The 18,092-nt window shown below is 43.3% G+C and overlaps 1 protein-coding gene across 1 annotated transcript; it reads right to left on the bottom strand.

The window, feature by feature from the left end:
• Positions 1-9,892: 9,892 nt before the first annotated feature.
• Positions 9,893-16,562, bottom strand: LOC110506269 (photoreceptor cilium actin regulator-like). The gene is made up of 2 exons (XM_021585705.3): positions 12,793-16,562; positions 9,893-10,273 (listed from the first exon to the last, which is right to left on the bottom strand). Exons 1-2 carry the CDS (start codon positions 16,143-16,145, stop codon positions 10,153-10,155), a joined length of 3,474 nt encoding a protein of 1,157 aa, XP_021441380.3. The 5' UTR covers positions 16,146-16,562; the 3' UTR covers positions 9,893-10,152.
• Positions 16,563-18,092: the final 1,530 nt, after the last annotated feature.

The raw sequence follows: 18,092 nt of genomic DNA, 5'->3' as shown, positions 1-18,092 counted from the left end.
AGGTGGTCTCTGAGCTTTCTTTACCATCCCAAACCCAGACCAGGGTGTTACGGCATGAAATACAGCAGGAGAAGGTTACAACTCCGCAACCATCTACCTCCATATACTTTTCCAAGTCAACATTATCATACCAATCATCATGACCTACAACTCACCAAGCTGTTGGGTGGCGACCCGAATTAAGAAGAGGCCACTCTAAAAGCAACTACTTCCTCTCCACACACCCATCTTGGCCTTCAAAAGGAATACCATCCTGAGGGATACCTTGATACGCAGCCATCTCTAAAGCTCTCACAAAGAACCAAAGAATCTCACCGGGACCTACAGTCTTATGATGGATCCCCACATCCCTTTGGATATTAATACTACTACCACAGGCTGGATCATCACCCAAACTTCAACAACAAGGCACTCCTGGAAACATATTACACATACACAACCCAAACCTCACATACCATTTTAAATGAAGAAGGACCGAGACTGGGACGGAGATTTGTCTTCCAACAAGACAATGATCTAAACATAAAGCAAAATCTACAATGGAATGGTTCAATAATAAACATATCCAGGTGTTAGAATGGCCAAGTCAAAGTCCAGACCTGAATCCAATCAAGAATCTGTGGAAAGAACTGAAAACTGCTGTTCACAAATGCTCTCCATCCAACCTCACTGAGCTCGAGCTGTTTTGCAAGGAGGAATGGGAAAAAAATTCAGTCTCTCGATGTGCAAAACTGATAGAGACATACCCCAAGCGACTTACAGCTGTAATCGCAGCAAAAGGTGGCGCTACAAAGTATTAACTTAAGGGGGCTGAATAATTTTGCACGCCCAATTTTTCAGTTTTTGATTTGTTAAAAAAGTTTGAAATATCCAATAAATGTCGTTCCACTTCATGATTGTGTCCCACTTGTTGTTGATTCTTCACAAAAAAATACATATCTATATTTATATCTTTATGTTTGAAGCCTGAAATGTGGCAAAAGGTCGCAAAGTTCAAGGGGGCCGAATACTTTCGCAAGGCACTGTATACCCACCCCCAACGGACAAAAAATATTTTTCCTCCAACTACTCTGGGGACCCCGACCCCGGATTCAACATAGGCCCTTCCTTGCCCTGAATGAGACGGCCGGTTAAGATAGAAAGACTGATCTCCTTTGGGACCTCTCCAGGTCCCTTTGTGCAGACCAATTGGCCAACATTTCCCCCCCGTCCAATGAAGACTCACGTACCGCGCTGGACGACTACCTGCCCCAGTTTAGAATTGGATTGGTAGTATGTCCAGTAGCGCGTGTTTTCTCTGCATTTGGTGCAAGTTTTTAATAATGTAAAAAGGTGCTTTGGTAGGTAGGCAGTGCCGCTGGAATAATCTTCGAGCCAGGAGATCCCTGGGGTGCTCAGATGATGTCTGGTGGAGCATTGGATCCCACAGAGTAACATTTCACTGGGGGACCCCACACCCCATCATACTCAGCCTGGACAACCAAACCACTTTTTGACCTTTTGACTACGAAAAAATTCACTGTCTAGGGATGACATACCACTGGAACGCTATGATCCTGGCAGGGAGTATGGGTCACTGCCACTCCAACCACTGGATTACCTAGGACTACACTTGGTGCGGATGCATGACAATCGTATAGGAGGTCCCCTCCTGGGGGTTTTGGTCTGCTAAAAGTGTGACAGACTGACATGGCTGGTATGGACAAGTTCTATGACTAACCACTCGACATGGACACATGGTAACCAACTGAGGGCCGGACGTGCATAAGGTACGCAGCTCGAGGGCTTTTGCCTGATCCTACGCCGAGTTTACCCAAACAGACCAGCTGGATTTGACTGGACATGGGATAATTCAGAGTTAGGATCCTGGAAGGGAATAACTCTTAATTCTACTTAAGATTGAAAACATCCAGGACTACAGACAGACGGACACGGAGTAAATACATAGACAACGTGGAGAATAAAAGAAGGATCCGATGAGGAGTAACTCCTAGGTTGAACTATGCTTTCCACATCTGTTGATATACTTTGAAAGACCTACCTAACCCTGACCCTAACCTTAACCCTAACCTTAACCATTCTAACCCTAACCCTAAGGACAGACTGTTTTAAGCCCAACCAACACACAGCATTTCTACAAGTTGGAAACCATGGGGTCTACAACTTTGGTCAGGTGCGCCCGGACCCCCCTGGCCCGCGTGTCAATGCTGTGGAGTGCACCCATTCCCTTTCCCCCCCTTCGGCTTCCACGTGTCAGAGATGGAAGTGGATCAACTGACTCAAAACTAGAAACTAACCCTAACCCTTTCCCGATTCTGGGTCCGTATCCCTATCCCCCCATTATATCCCAGTCCTCCACCCTCAGACCTTTCCCAGACTCCCTGTTCCTATTCCCCCAAAAGATACAGAACCCCAGATTATACCCATTATCAGTACCTTTCTCAGACATAAACAGACTCCTTCATCGTAGACTTAAAGTCACTTTCAGTCAAATACAACGCATATTCCCCCAAACACAACGCACATTCCCCCCACTTCAGGAATTTAGATCCATATCGGCTTTCCACAGAAACTCCAACCTTAGGGATCTCTTAATTCTAGCAAAATGTTCCAATAAACTCACTCCCAAACCACCCATTGAAAAACAGTGTTAAAAACAACTTCCACATATTCAAAATACATATGCACAAACCTCCAGTCCTATCCTACAACTCATGACCATTCAAAGCACCAACATTGTCTGTCATAACATGCACATTATGCCACAACATTGATATAGGAGAAATCGGTCACAGTCTTGACACGCCTCAAACAGCACCTCTACACAATTGAAAAAAACATATTACAAACACACCTGGTCAAACATGTTCAAATCCACCCTACAACCTCCCTACGCATTACCGGTCTGTAGATGTGAAAGACTCCTGGACCACAGGCCAGAGAAAAGCAGCCTGTCACGCCCTGACCTTAGTTTTCTGTGTATTATTTTGGTCAGGTCAGTGTGTGATGAGGGTGGGTATGCTTGTTTTACCGGTCTAGGGTTTTTTGTATATCTAGGGGTGTTTGTTAGTCTAGTTTTATTATAGGTCTATGGTGGCCTGAATTGGTTCCCAATCAGAAACAGCTGTTTATCGTTGTCTCTGATTGGGAATCCTATTTAGGTTGCCATTTTCCATTTGGTTTTGTGGGTTATTGTCTATGTGTAGTTGCCTGTCAGCATTTGTTAGTTTGTTTAGTGTTCTTTCCTTATTCATTAAAATAAGTATGTATTCATATCGGGCTGCGCCTTGGTCTCATCGTTAAGACGAACGTGACACAGCCGAATTTCAAAACTTAGTACTTTGTCTCCACTTGGTATGAATGTTAAGGAGTAGTATAAAACACTGGGAGTGGGTGGGGGCATAATAAAGAGAGCTGGAAAGGCCACCGACACGAGGAGGAAGTTCAAATAACAAATGTATTTGATTGCTCAACCTGATTTTTGTCTTTTTATATTTCGTACTGAATGTTATTATATTATGCAATTTAGCATGGCATTTAATCCCATCGCCCACCCCCCTTTTGGAGGGAGCGGGATTTCTAATGATATAGTTAATTATTTGTTTAATTATTGAATTGTTTAGGTACTTAACTGATCTATGTTTTATTGTGATTTTATATTAAATTTGGTTTAAAGTTAAACACTTTACTCCCAGGTTTTTATTGATGATTGTCTTCCTCCTGTTTTTTTTATTGTTGTGAGTGACCCCTCGGAGCTCTTGCCCTGTCATGTCCTCCCACTTTCTCCAGACCGGTCAAATGTACAACACAAAAACAGGGCAGAAAGTTGCAACAGGCCCGTGCAACCCAAGGTTTGATACCAATATAAACATTAACCCTGACCCCTAAACCTACCCCCTAACCCTACCCTCTAACCCTAACCCCTCTCCAAATCTACCCTGCAGGTGCAGTTTGACGGGGAAGAGGATCCGTCAGATAAACAAACCAGCTTCGGACACTCTGTGGACACCCGGCCCCGTCTCGCTCCTACTGATCCAACCACTTGAACAACATAGCTACAATAACTCACTGGCTAAGAATGACACCCTATGGGGTTCCACGATCCTGGAAGGGAGTGGCCTCACTAGTTATTGCCATCTGAACCACTGAGTATGAAGGACTGACACCTGGGGTGGATGCATGACAACCTTAGAGGAGGTTAGACTTCCGGGGTTTTTGTTTGCTCAATCTCTCAAGGCCGACTGACTGACATGCTTGGGATGGACACATGGCAACCGACTGAGAAGCTGGGTTCCTGGAAGTATGTATCTATGAGGACGATGGACGGAGTGCACGATGGACGGAGTGCATGACAACCTTAGAGAAGGTTCACCTTCTGGGTTTTTGTATGCTCAAACCACAAGAACTCAATGACAGACTGTATTGGTATGGACACATGGCAAGCAACTGAGACATCGGACCCGCACAGGGTACACAACTCAACCTCGTTGCCTGATCCTACACCAAGCATGCCACGACAGCACCAGCTAGATGTGAATACACAGCAATCGCTTCAGGGTAAGGGTCCTGGAAGGGAATTACTCTTAAACTAATTGACGAACGAAAACATCCAGGACCTAACGACAGACGAACACGGGGTGGATTCGAGTCATATGACTTGGACCCGAGTCACAAATATGATGACGTGCAACACAACTTTGACTTTAACACCAATGACGCGTGACATAACTTTGACTTGAGCCTTTTGACTCGAACTGACTTGATATCCTCCCCAAGCCCAAATATAAAAAATAATGCTATTTAAAAAAGTGTGCAGCTCATAAACTCTTCATGTAACGGATTACAGTTTGAATCGGAAATCAGCCAATCAAATTGTGCCAGCTGAGAAAAAGTTGCACGTGGCATTGCAGAGGAACGGCGGCGGGTGAATTCAGATGGAGCCCTTGGAAAGATGATTCCCAAAATTCTTATTTTCAGGTATAAAGACTACGCTGTATCAACAAAAAATGGATTGCAAAACATGCGTGAAGAAATTGACAGACGGAGGCGCAACAACTTTCAACTTTGTTCAACATTTGAAGCTGCACAAAGAAAGGTCAATCGTGGCTAATATTGCCGACAGCTATATAATTTACAACTTTGCTAGTGTAGCATGTAGGCTAATGGAACATTAAATCAATGAGCCTCCACACAGTCAGTTAATGCGGAAACGTGATCATTGCACCCAAGATTGAGCTACAACTGACTGATGTTACTGCTGTTCCTAAAACCATTGACATAGTACGCCTACTCTTACCAAACATAGAGAGAGTGTGGGTGTGTGTGTTAAGGTTGGGCGATTGTGTACAAGCCTACATCGCCCAATTGCGCCCCCATAGCGATCCTCGATGAGGGATAGTTTTTCTCATGGCTACCCATGTATTTCCATGGAAATATAACGTTTAATTTGATGTTATTATACTAATATTATTACTCTTGTAAAAATATGAAATGTATTACATTTGGTGAAGAGCACATTGCCTTGTTTAGGACTCGGAACTCAACGTTTTCGGACTTGGCACTTCACATACTTGTGACTTGTAAAACAATGACTTTGTCCCACCTCTGGGGTGGTCACTTGGCTAATCAGCAGGAGAAGATGGTTCTGAGGGTGACATTCTCTCCGATGGCCTTTTTTCACAACCGTCAACACTCGGACACATAACCTCACACAAACCGATTGTCATCAACCTTAGTAGAATTCCACCACATTCGGATAGATACTTATCCAGGAGCACAACTTCATCACATTACTGGGGTTTTGGCCAAGTCCACCCCAAACCCCAACACCAAATTGGTTGTGCTGTCCTTGGGGATAAATAACAAAGACCAGGAAAGGAAATCAACACCCATAAGCAAACTACAGATACTTCACAACAAAGCCACAGTCATGTATCCCAATGCCACCATCTACTGGCCAATCATCAACTTCTCACCCAACCACACACGTCAACAGAAGGACATGCTGAAACATATCAACACATGCATCACCAATGCCCTTCTTGAAATACACCACACAGAATTCATCACTGAAAATCCTGACGACATACATTGGACACTAGCTACAGCAGCTAAAATACTGAAACGGTAGAAGAGGGTATGTGCATAGTGCAGCCCCTCCACCAACACACTAATATTATGAATCTCTCCACAGTATTTGTTTTATCCTTTTCTGAGACTCGGTTGCTGGAGAAGGGACTGGCGTTTGTCCCGACACCGATGCATTTTGACTATGGGGACCTGCAAAGGGACATCCACAGGTTTCATAGAAACCTGAAGTTATTAGACCATTTTGACTACACTGATTTTATTACTCAACCATTCACTGCAAGATCCCAATGGGAACCCCCACTAAAGATGTTATCACAACCAATCAGAAAACGTATTAAAACCAACACACAGATTATCAGAGATTTACATAGCTCTACTATTACAACCACACATAACATTACACAAAAAGAAAGACTAGCTATAACCAGGCTAAGACAAAAAAAAACATAACAATTAAACCAGCAGACAAAGGCTCCAATATAGTGTTAATGGACAACCATAAATATCTCTTGGAAGCCAATCGTCAACTTTCCAATACACAACACTACACTCCCATCCCCAGTCCCACACAGACACAAGTCAGACAGATTATAGCAGACCTCTGTAAAAATAAATTAATCTCAAATAGACAAAGAATATTTAGATGGACCTGATATACCGAGACAGAGACTTTTTTTTACCAAAAATTCACAAAACACCAGAGATGTGAACTGTCCCTTTTCGATCAATTGTCTCAGATATTGGCAGTGAGTCATCTCCAGCAGCTGAATTTATAGATCACTTTCTCAATCCCATCTCAGAATAGCATGCCAGCTACATCAAGCACACATATACCTTCATAGACACACTTTGTACCATTCCAGTCCCAGCACACACATATATTTTCACCATAGATACAGACTCTCTTTATACAAAGATATACAGTACATCCCTTCGGGGATGGCAGCAGTGGGAGCCGCACTCCGAAGATATCCAGATAGATGGAGACCAGACAAACACATTTTACAGCTACTTGAACTGGGGAACTACAGATCCATAGGAGAGCAATGGGCAAAACGTTTGCTCCAGCCTACGCCAACATATACATGGCAGACTGGGAGACCACAGCTTTGGACAAATCTCCACTGATTCCCACATTCGTAGACATCTTGAACCATCATCCTACTATTACAGTTAAATATGTCATACACCCACATAGGATAAACTTCTTAGACACTACCGTTTTCTTTCCAGACACTGAAGCAACCAACACCAAAGTTTACTTCAAAGAAACAGACACACATGCATTACTCCACCGATCCAGTTTCCACCCCAAACATACCTTTAGGGGTATTGTCAAATCACAACTCATCCGATTCTACAGATTGTGTACTCAACAGACGGATTTTAATATAGCCACACACACGTTGTTTGAGGCATTGAGGAGGAGGAGTTACTCAAAGCGGTCACTGAGATACATCAAAGCTGACATGCTAGCAAGCATCATCGAAAATAAATTTTCTCTCCCTCCTAACTTTAACCCACGTGACCCTGTTCCTGATCCTAACCTTAACCCCAACCCTAATCCCAACCTTAACCTTAACCCACATAACACATAAATACAGTACCAAGACCCCACAACCACCCAAACCCTACACGGCCCACTTCAGACCAAAACAATTCATTTCAAACTCATACAGCAAGACCTCCAGTTTTAGACTCCATTTCACTCTACACTCAAAATGTAATTCATATAATCATTTGCACATTTTGCAAGAAACACTACATTGGGGAAACCCAGTATACAATAGAAAATAGACTTAAACATCCATACAATATCAAACGGACCCATCTACACACAGAACTAGTCACTCATTTCCAGAATCACGCCATCACTTACCTCAATATATCAGGATTACAGTCGTGTTCTGGGTGGACCAGTGGGCGGCGAAAAGCAGTGGAATGCAGGTAGATAGGAGACCTACAAACAATTACACCCAGCGGTCTGAATGAGTGTTTTTAACCAGTTAGATAGGACCAATTGAAAGAGAGAGCACTTGTTTACAGGGTTCTCAAGGCGTTGGAAGAAGGATGCACCATAAAACAAAAAACACAATAAATAAAGTTTGTTTGGCTTTTCTTATATTTAACAGATGCATGCTTATTTATAGTAGTTTTATTCCTTTTGTTTTTATGTGTTTGAATTTGTTTTGACAATTTAGCACTTGATGTCATTACACTTATATAGATATGGGTTTATAACTGTGTTTGTAATGTATTATTAAAGCATCTATGCCTTGACCCCTTGTATATTTTAATATCTTGGTCCTAGATAACCACTGTGCCCGGCCCCCCCTGGCTCGCGTGTCAATGCTGTGGAGTGCACCCATTCCCTCCCCCCCTTCAGCTTCCACGTGTCAGAGATGGAAGTGGATCAACCAACTCAAAACTAGAAACCAACCCTAAACCACTTTTAGCCTCTGAAGAAGCATTATATATGCAAAACGTCAAGCCTTTTTTCCCTTTCCTTTTGTTTGATACAGTGAACTTATTGCAATTAGCTTTTGGAAGTTTTAATAATAAATTCAAATTTTAATCCAGCTCTTGGGAGGAAAAAATATACAATTTAAGAACCAACAACCGAAGACAACCTAAGAAGACAATCCAGAAATCAAGTTGACAACGAACAACACAAACTACCTGGGTCGCTCCCAGCCAACACAAAAAGGATAATGAATCCATAAAACCTTAAAGGAATTCACCACTTCAACGGTACAACAGTCAAATTGGATGTAACATCCACCTGTGTTAATACACCTTTTTTTCAGGTTTCATCACCCACAGAAGGCGATAAGCATAATCCAACAACTATCATTTGTTTGTGACTGAACAATAGCTGGGTTAAATATGCTTAGCAATAGATTCACTTTTTTGAACACCCTTCCTCAGGAGGGGTAGACAAACACCCACACTACAGTACAAAACACCATGCACTCAACACACAACCAAGACCGATACAAGCCATACACCACAAACAAATCATTGAACATGCACTCAACACTCAGACATTTCCAGTGGGGATGATGAAACAGGTCACTAAACTTAGACTTCATTAAACCATCATCCCCCATCAGAGACAAAGCAGAAAGTAGCTGACAATACAACAAATTGGATATCAGCAAATATGCATATCAAAATATTCCCCCCACATATCTTAATATGCATATCTTGCGTGAACACTACCAGACAATACTAAACACTCTATCCCCTACAGCAGTGGTTCCAAAACGTATTTTATAAAAAAATATATATATATTTAACCAGGTCGGCTAGTTGAGAACAAGTTCTCATTTACAACTGTGACCTGGCCAAGATAAAGCAAAGCAGTACAACACCAACAACTACACAGAGTTACACATGGAACAAACAAACATACAGTCAATAATACAATAGAACAAGTGTACAGTATGTCAGAGTTTATAAAACATTTCCCCAACTGAAAATAAAGAAATCTCAAATAGCTGGCTATGATTACACATATTTCATATTCCTTATTTCCTTCATTGTAATTTTGTTTGATAATCACACTTTATAGTTAATAATAACCAAATGTATGTAAATGATGCACCATCCTTAAGTGCAAATTAAATAGTCTTATTCCATGTTTTTTTTAATCTGTATCAAAGGCAAAACATTCATCTTTCAGTGACCATGTACTGTATGTCTGGAAGGAACTGTACATCATGATTGTTTTATCACAATATGTATTAAGTGTACTGTATGTTGAGCAAATTGGTAAAAATAAAAGTCTTTGTGTGCATTTGTGTTTATATAAATTGTATTTTTATTTTGCACGCACATACACATACAAACACACGAATGCACACACAAACAAACTGCATCGAAAAGAACGTAATAGATAAAACGTCTATGAAGAAAATTAAAGGGAGGAGTAGGTAGTGGTACCACCCGGTAAAGAAGCTTTCTTGAATTCGCACTTGCTCTCTTCCCAGTGTAAACAAAATCTTAAATCCTCTGTTTATCCGTAATCTGACTTGGTCTTCTACCAACCAGGCCCCTTATTCATAATGTAAGGCCCTGACCCACGATGCACAGGTCCGGGTGCGAAGCAGAGTGGGCATTCCCTCTGAAATCTGATTTGCTGTCCCACGACTCGTCTTCTCTGCTTGGCTCGTCCTCCAGCCTAAGGGAGTAAAGCGAAGAAGTGGTTTGAGGATTAGAGAAATGGGACAGGTGTGTCAGCAACCAGTTAGCACCGGCTAAAAGAAGCTACCGTGAGTCATAGAGAAGTAATGCATAAGCTATTAGCTAGTTTTGCCTACTATAGTCTACATGGAGACAAATAGACGGCATACAAAACCCCAGTGTTATGATTTCCCAGTGGCAAGATCAGAATAAAGAACACAGAAATACCGTAAAATACATTGTAATTAAAAATGGCACGGTCAGGGTACTTGAATTATTTTGTAATGCTATTTTTTATTTAGCATCAGTTTTGTATCTGCTGTAATCTCCTTACGGCTCTTCCATTTTTAATACAAAGCTCCCCTCTCTCCTCTCCTTGACCTTATTTCACCCTGCCCTCTCAACTTCAAGCCTTACAGAAAACACTGCACTTGGGGATTTTTTTTACAATGTTTTGATTTTCAAATAGTTCAGGATTTATGTGACCTGAAGTAGTTTTCGAGTGTCTTGTAATTTTGACGGCCATATTGAACTCAAGTGACAATAATGGTTACGTATAATCTGAAACCATAATTTCATAATAGCTCAACGAAACCAGTAGGAGTCAGGAAAAAAAAATAATGATGTGCTCATAGTGTCTTAATTATCCATTAAATTAGCCCTCTATTATTTTTTTAATCAGACTGAATTCACAAAAAGAGTCAAGGCTGCACTTTGAAATACCATTGCAATGATTAAATACTTCCTCTAATCATATGTTCAACTTCAGGTATGAGATAAAATAATAAAGGTGAAAATCTGAAGTGGAAATCTGTTAACTTCTTTAACATGCCCACAATTAGCTGACTTAAAGACGTCCTTCAGTGATTTTTCCTGTTGAAAAGTGATATCCCAAGTATACAGTAAAGTACACACACTAAAGGGTAAAAAAAAACATGTTTTGAGTAAAATAGTTTTTTTAGACAACTGCAAACTTCAAAAAGTAGGGCATTCAGGGACTTGGTCTGATGAGAATTTGTGATGTCATCTGCCTTTTTTTTGCACATTCAGTGACAAAATGAACTTGTTTTTTACATTTCTGTTTTTACAGGATTTTTGTTACATTTTACACAGATTTTACATACTGTACATGGTATGTTTTTACACAGTTAAATAACAAAGACAAGGGGCAATTGAAAGCCACCCCACCTCCTAGCCCTACATTGCCTTTTGTGAATTAAATCAGGTGTTAAATGAGGTGAAAAGGAGACTGGAGTATGAGGCATAGATCTGGGGAAGGGTTCCAAAAAATTTCTACAGCATTGAAGGTGGCCTCCGTCATTCTTAAATGGAAGAAGTTTAGAACCACCAAGTCTCCTCCTAGAGCTGGCTGTCCAGCCAAACTGAGCAATCGGGGGAGAAGGGCTATGGTCACTCTGACAGAGTTCCTCTGTGGAGATGAGAGAAACTTCCAGAAGGACAATCATCTCTGCAGCACTTCACCAATCAGGCCTTTATGGTAGAGTGATCAGACGGAAGCCACACCTCAGTAAAAGGCACATGACAGCCCTCTTGGAGCTTTCCTAAAGGCAACTAAAGGAATCTCAGACCATGGGAAACAAGATTCTCTGATCTGATGAAACCAAGATGGAAGCTTTTGGCTTGAATGACACCGTCACGTCTGGAGGAACCCTGGCACCATCCCTACGGTGAAACATGGTGGTGGCAGCATCATGCTGTGGGGATGTTTTTCAGTGGCAGGGACTGAGAGACTAGTCAGGATCGAGGAAAAGATGAACAAATCAAAGTACAGAGAGATCCATGATGAAAACCTGCTACAGAGTGCTCAGGAACTCAGACTGGGGTGAAGGTTCACCTTCCAACAGGACAATGACCCTAAGCACACAGTCAAAAAAATGCAGGGGTGGCTTTGGGACAAGTCTCTGAATGTCCATGAGTGGCCCAGCCAGAGCCCGGACTTGAACCTGATCGAACATCTCTGGAGAGACCTGAAAAAAGCTGCGCATCAACACTCCTAATCCAACCCGACAGAGCTTGAGAGGATCCGTAGAGAGGAAAACCTCCCCAAATACAGGTGTGCCAAACTTGTAGTGTCATACCCAAGCAGACTCGAGGCTGTAATCGCTGTCAAAGGCGCTTCAACAAAGTACTGAGTAAAGAGTCTGTTATACTTATGTAAATGTGATATTTCAGTTATGCTAGAAACACAATTCCATTACACACTTGTTTGTAACAGGACAAATATAAGCAAATTATTATTTAGAGGATGATAATCACATTATGAAAACAGTGAATTATCTTGGTTCATATCGTTTCCTGCTTAGTGATCCTATACTGTGCTACAGTGGGGAGGGAGTGTTGACTACAAAGACAGGGACAAGAGGCTTTCCCCTGTAAAACAAATACACATTGCAACACCCTTAATCATGGGCATGTATTTCATTTGCAAGGTAATTCATTAGCATTATTTTACGTTTTGAAAGAGAGATTTAGACACAGGGAAACATTGACACTCACCCGTGTATGCTGATGGCCGGCTCACTCCCACAAGTCTCTGCAAATGAGACGATGGGTGCCCTGGACGGCAGGCTTAGACTGGGCCTCCTGTCCGAGTGGCTGCGTCGGATGAAAGGCTTGGGTCCTCGCACAGACGTAGGCAGCCTACCACGATTTCCCCAGGAAAGCGGGACAACACTACCACTGATGGAGGCCCAAGCCTGGGGGGGGCAGGGTACTGGGCAAGGCTGGGCCTCAAACAGTGAGGACGAGGCCGGGCAGAAAACAGAGCGAGCATTACTGATCACCTGAGGGATAGCTGAAGCACCTGGGCTGGAGTCCTTGCTGCTGTTCTCCCGTTTCCATCTTTGTACCCTTGGGGACGTTGGTGGTGAGGGTGCCTTGAAAGAATGTGTGGAGTCAGAAGAGCTGGAGTTTGGGGTCAATACTTTTCTTGAGGCAGGTGGGCTTGGAAGTCTTCTCTGAAGCGGTGGTGGGGTGGGAAGTTTGCGAATGGCCGGAGGGCTGTTTGTGGATGGGGGCGTAGGCTGCTTTCTGAAGGTGGTGGGACTGGGTAATCTTCGATGCAAGCCACTTGGGGTTGAAGGCGTGGAAGGCAGCATTCGGATTCTAGATACAGGCGGGGTGGCAGGTGGTTGGCTACTGATGGTTGAAGTGGGAGGCACTGTCTCAGAAGGACTGTCATCTCCCTGTCTCCCTCCTGATGCTGCTCGATTGGGAGAGGACCTTCTGGGCACAGCATGACCTTTCTCAATAGGAGACTCTGAGGAGTGCTGCAAGTGGATGATTTTTCTAGCTTGCTTGTAAAGAGTGGCCGCCTCCTCTGTCTCAGGGTCTACCTCCAGCTGACGCTCATCGTGGCTAACTCTGGAACTAGCAGAGATATCCCGCCTTACAGTCCGGGCAGGAAACATGCTGCTAGAACTCTGGGGCAGGTTGCCTTTGCTGGGTAGGACTGACACAGAACGCATGGAGGCACGCATCTTCTGAGATGTTGTAGCCCTCTTGGGAACAGGGGATCGACCTCTACTTGCAATCCCATCATCTACATCACTAACTGTGAGGCTCTGTGCACCTTCAAAGGAATTGTCCATCAAGACCTCAAGAGGAGGGGGTGGCAGACTTTCAAGGTCCAAATCATATGTCCTACAACTGCTGACCCCACTGCTCATTATAGCTTCAATGTCACCTACTCCAGGCATAACGTGAACACCACACTTTCGAACCCCTTTAAGAGGCCCCAACACTTTGGATGCCTCTTGTTTGGGCTCTTCCACCCCCTGGCTAAAGGTGTCAATCAGTCTTTTGACAGAATTCCTTCCCCGAAACAGTCCTGAGCATGGACGATGTGACAATGGAGGGCTAGGAGGTGGGGTGGCTTTCAATGGCCCCAATGTAGGGCTAGGCGGTGGGGTGGCTTTCAACGGCCCCTTGGTGCTTTTCTTGTCTTTCTTTTTATTTTCCTCCTCAATGTCCTTGCCTGCCCTGTGTTCCCCAGAGTCATGCTTCATAAGCCCTGCAATGTCCTGGATTGGAAGAATGTTGTTGTTCCTCTGCAGTGTGGGGCACAGACGATTGGATGCTGGGGACGTCACAGAATCTCCTGGGTTCTGTTTAGTGAGACCTGCCTTGGTATTCCCCTCCGTCCTGCCTTTGCTCATCCTCTCTAGCCTCTGACTAAGATCCTTCTGTGTCCTCTCTAGTTCAATCAGTGTTGGATCTTCACCTTTGCTGCGAACGGATTCTGCAGACTGTGAACGGTGCTCTTTAGGAACAGGGGTCTTTTTAATATCCCTCCGTACAGAGGCTGCTCGTTGGGGCCTTTTTGGTGATCCCCCCTCTGTCCACTGGCACCTGGTCTTGGGGCTGTCTGTTTGTTTAGTTTTGGCACTGTCACGTTGTGAGGGAACAAATCGAATCCGACCACTTATGGCATCTTTCATTTTCAGGGTCATTTCCACATTTTGAGGGTTTTCTATGCGCTTGGGTAAAAGGCGACAAGGTTGCTGGTTAGGACCAGATAGTGAAGCGTTAGATCGCGTCCTGCCACCTTGTCCCACTTCTTCCCCCTCATCATCATCACCCTGCTCCTCACCATCATCTAAAGAGGCAGATCCTTTATCCATTATGGTGCACACTGAGTCTATGGAGTTTAGGGAGTTGCTGTGGCTCACTTTCTTAATCAACTTTTGCCTTGGTGCCCCTTGCTGGACTGGGCTAGCATTAATGCCAAAAGGACTGTGAGTGATTCGGCTGGACCCAGTGGACTCACAGCTTTCACAACGGAGTCGTCTTTCAGACCCAGCTAGTGACTCGCTTTCAGCCCCAATTCCACTGTCCTCACTGAACAATCCAGGGTCCTCTGGTCCGGGCTTACGAAGTGAGGCAGCCTCAATACGAGACAGCAACTGCATCAGTCTTGTCTCCGCGGCATGCTTGGCTTTTAATTTATCCTCCAGCAGCTCAGAGACAGAGGTAAAGTACTCAGCTGCCTCCTCCAAGGCAGAGTCCCCAATGCCACCCACAGACTGGCCCACATTTTGCATCCTTTGAGTGGTATACTGAAGTAGCTGCTGCAAGAGATCTGGTGGAGGCTCAGCATTGATGGAACCAGATTTGAGAGGGGGAGAACTGGATAGGTTTTTCATTGGGCTTGGCCAGGCGAGATGCTCCCCATTGTCCTTCAGAAGCCTTTCACCCTCGTCTGCCATTTCCTCCAGCCCTCGGTTGATTTCCTCGTAGCGCATAGCCATGAAGGTCACCATTGGCTGCACAGACATCTGGGTCTGGGTTGCTTGGTCCAGTAGCCCCAGTAGAATCTCATATTTGCTGATACTTGGGTTTAAAAAGGCATAAGCAGCCTGGTGGGCTTTCACTAAAGGTTCCGGAAAGTCAACTTTCTGCTCCGCAAGGGGAGCTTTTTTCTCCTTCTCTTTCTTTTTAGCTGACTTGACTCCTTTACCATTTTTCTTTGGCTTTCGTCCACCCTTTTTGTCAGCCATATCTTGCTTGTCTCCTTGTTTCTCTTTTCCATGTTGCCCTGTCTTATCTGTCTCTTGAGTCCCCACTTTTTTATCCAGGATGACCCCCTCTGGAAACAACTCAGTCAGGGAGTGTCTCTTTTTCTGTTGGGTTGAAGGTGCTTCCTTCTGAACAGATTGGGTCTGCCCAGCCAGTCTCCTTTCCCCATCTCTCCTCTCCCAAGTGTCTCCTGTTCCAGAGGAGCCTCCACTCCCTCCACAATCAGACTGGGACTCCCCTATGTTATCTTTGCCCCCTGGTAGTAGTGTCCTGCCCCTCCCAAAGGTGGCATGAGCCACAAAATTGTTACCTTTAGATGGGGAGCATCCCATTGCAGCTGCTCAATTGATGTTTATATCCTGAGGGAACAAGATCTTGGCGAAATTCCCACAAATGCGGAAGGAAAGAAACCTCCACAAATGAAAGAAAATAATAGCCAAGGCCCTTAGCTACAAGCTGCAGCTGTCATTTTCAAATAGCTCCAATCCCCGAGAGTGTCATTGAGTCTGTCAGGTTCTTTATCCTTACAAAAAATACATCAACCAACACAAAACAGCGACAAATCCACAAATCCAATGGACAAATCCATTTTGAGTGTCCCATTTTCTCGCCTATCATACATAGGCTACAATGACATATCCGCATACCTGTTTTCATGTTTTTCTGTTGATTCCCTTTGCATAACGTCAACATCTCACAGCTTGTCCTATGGAACAACAGCCCTGTCTGTGTGCCTTGTAGAGGACGAGCAGCTGAAAGGATTAGATAGGCTTTTAGTGAACTCCACAGTATGCACATATGGCACCTTAAAGCAAAGAAAAACTCACACACTTCTAAGACCTTAAGCTCATTAAGGTAATCACGGCTGCTTTCAGGTGGCTTTTTATAGAACACGCAACAATATCTCTCTGTATAGTGTCCCAGTCAGACTCAATGGACTGCCAAAGGATATCGTATATACACTACAAAGTAACATGGACTGAATGCTCAAAATCAACTCCTACATTCTTATTGTTATATCAACTATTACAAGTGAATAAATTGTGGGGTTTGCAATTGAACTCCAACTCAAAGACTTTGATCATGCACATCATTATGCATTCCACAGTATACATCCAATCAATACTTGGGTGTGTTTGTAAAATCAGGCTACTCATCACAAGGATAATAACCATAAAATATTGCTTCATACTAGACTCATCAAGTTGAATCTTTCCACTGCCATGTATTATCATAGTGATACTGACACTCAAGTTAACAGTTTGCCAGGAGTGCTGAGGTCATGTTGGCTGTCAGACAGCGAGAACATCCCATTGTTCCACAGGTTGATAGAGCTCTTTCATTGTATTTGTTCCCCTGTTTACATTGTTGGCTGTTACTGTAAATGTTAGTGTGGTCATTGTACTGTTGTAGATCTTATCCGTTCATATTTTAAATAAAATTACATTTATTATGTTACATTATTTTTTGTGATTCTCTACCCATTGATCCCAGTATATGCGCTTGCTTATTCATGGATGATTTTTGCGAATTTATTTGAATAATAAGTAACCTCAGAATCACATAAACCATTATAACTGCAGTGACAAAACGGTCTGGTATGATGTTTTCGATTAAACCTCAAGTAGAGATTGCGGTAACACTATCTTAAGTGTACATTAACCTTAACATGTAACTAAATAGTATTTATGTATTAATAACATAGTAGTAGAAGTGTAATTACTATGTAAGTACACAAGGGTGTATCGGTATAGGTTATTACACAAGTGGAACAAGGACATGTAATTACAAATCTGCTTGTCGGAGGTTATTCCACATGTGTAATTGCTCATTATTTATTTATGTAATTTCAAGATGCATTGTTCCAAATGTAACTAAGATGTTCTGTATTTACACTTTTGCAGTCTGCTGTGTAGAACGATGTTAACAATGCATCCTATTATGTAACCTTGTTACATGTAACTACATAAATCACTGGCACCAAAATAAGATAGACTAGGACTAGTGGTGTTGGAAGGCCAGTAGGAGGCTCTCTTTCCTCTGGTCTAAAAAATATCCCAATGCTTCAGGGCAGTGATTGGGGACACTGCCCTGTGTAGGGTGCCGTCTTTCGGATGGGACGTTAAACGGGTGTCCTGACTCTCTGAGGTCATTAAAGATCCCATGGCACTTATTGTAAGAGTAGTGGTGTTAACCCCGGTGTCCTGGCTAAATTCCCAATCTGGCCCTAAAACCATCACGGTCACCTAAAAATCCCCAGTTTACAATTGGCTCATTCA

Source organism: Oncorhynchus mykiss, chromosome 26 (assembly GCF_057628025.1).
Source record: "Oncorhynchus mykiss isolate SJ-2025 chromosome 26, ASM5762802v1, whole genome shotgun sequence".
Taxonomy (NCBI): domain Eukaryota; kingdom Metazoa; phylum Chordata; class Actinopteri; order Salmoniformes; family Salmonidae; genus Oncorhynchus; species Oncorhynchus mykiss.
The sequence above is the reverse complement of the archived record's forward strand: the minus strand, read 5'-3'. Positions and strand labels throughout refer to the sequence as shown.

Bases quoted from the DNA above. Each gene is read 5' to 3' on its own strand.
- LOC110506269 (XM_021585705.3), bottom strand. From the start codon at position 16,145: ATGGGATGCTCCCCATCTAAAGGTAACAATTTTGTGGCTCATGCCACC. The intron at 10,274-12,792 runs GTGAGTGTCAAT...TTACTCCCTTAG, and splicing joins CCGGCCATCAGCATACACGG to GCTGGAGGACGAGCCAAGCA.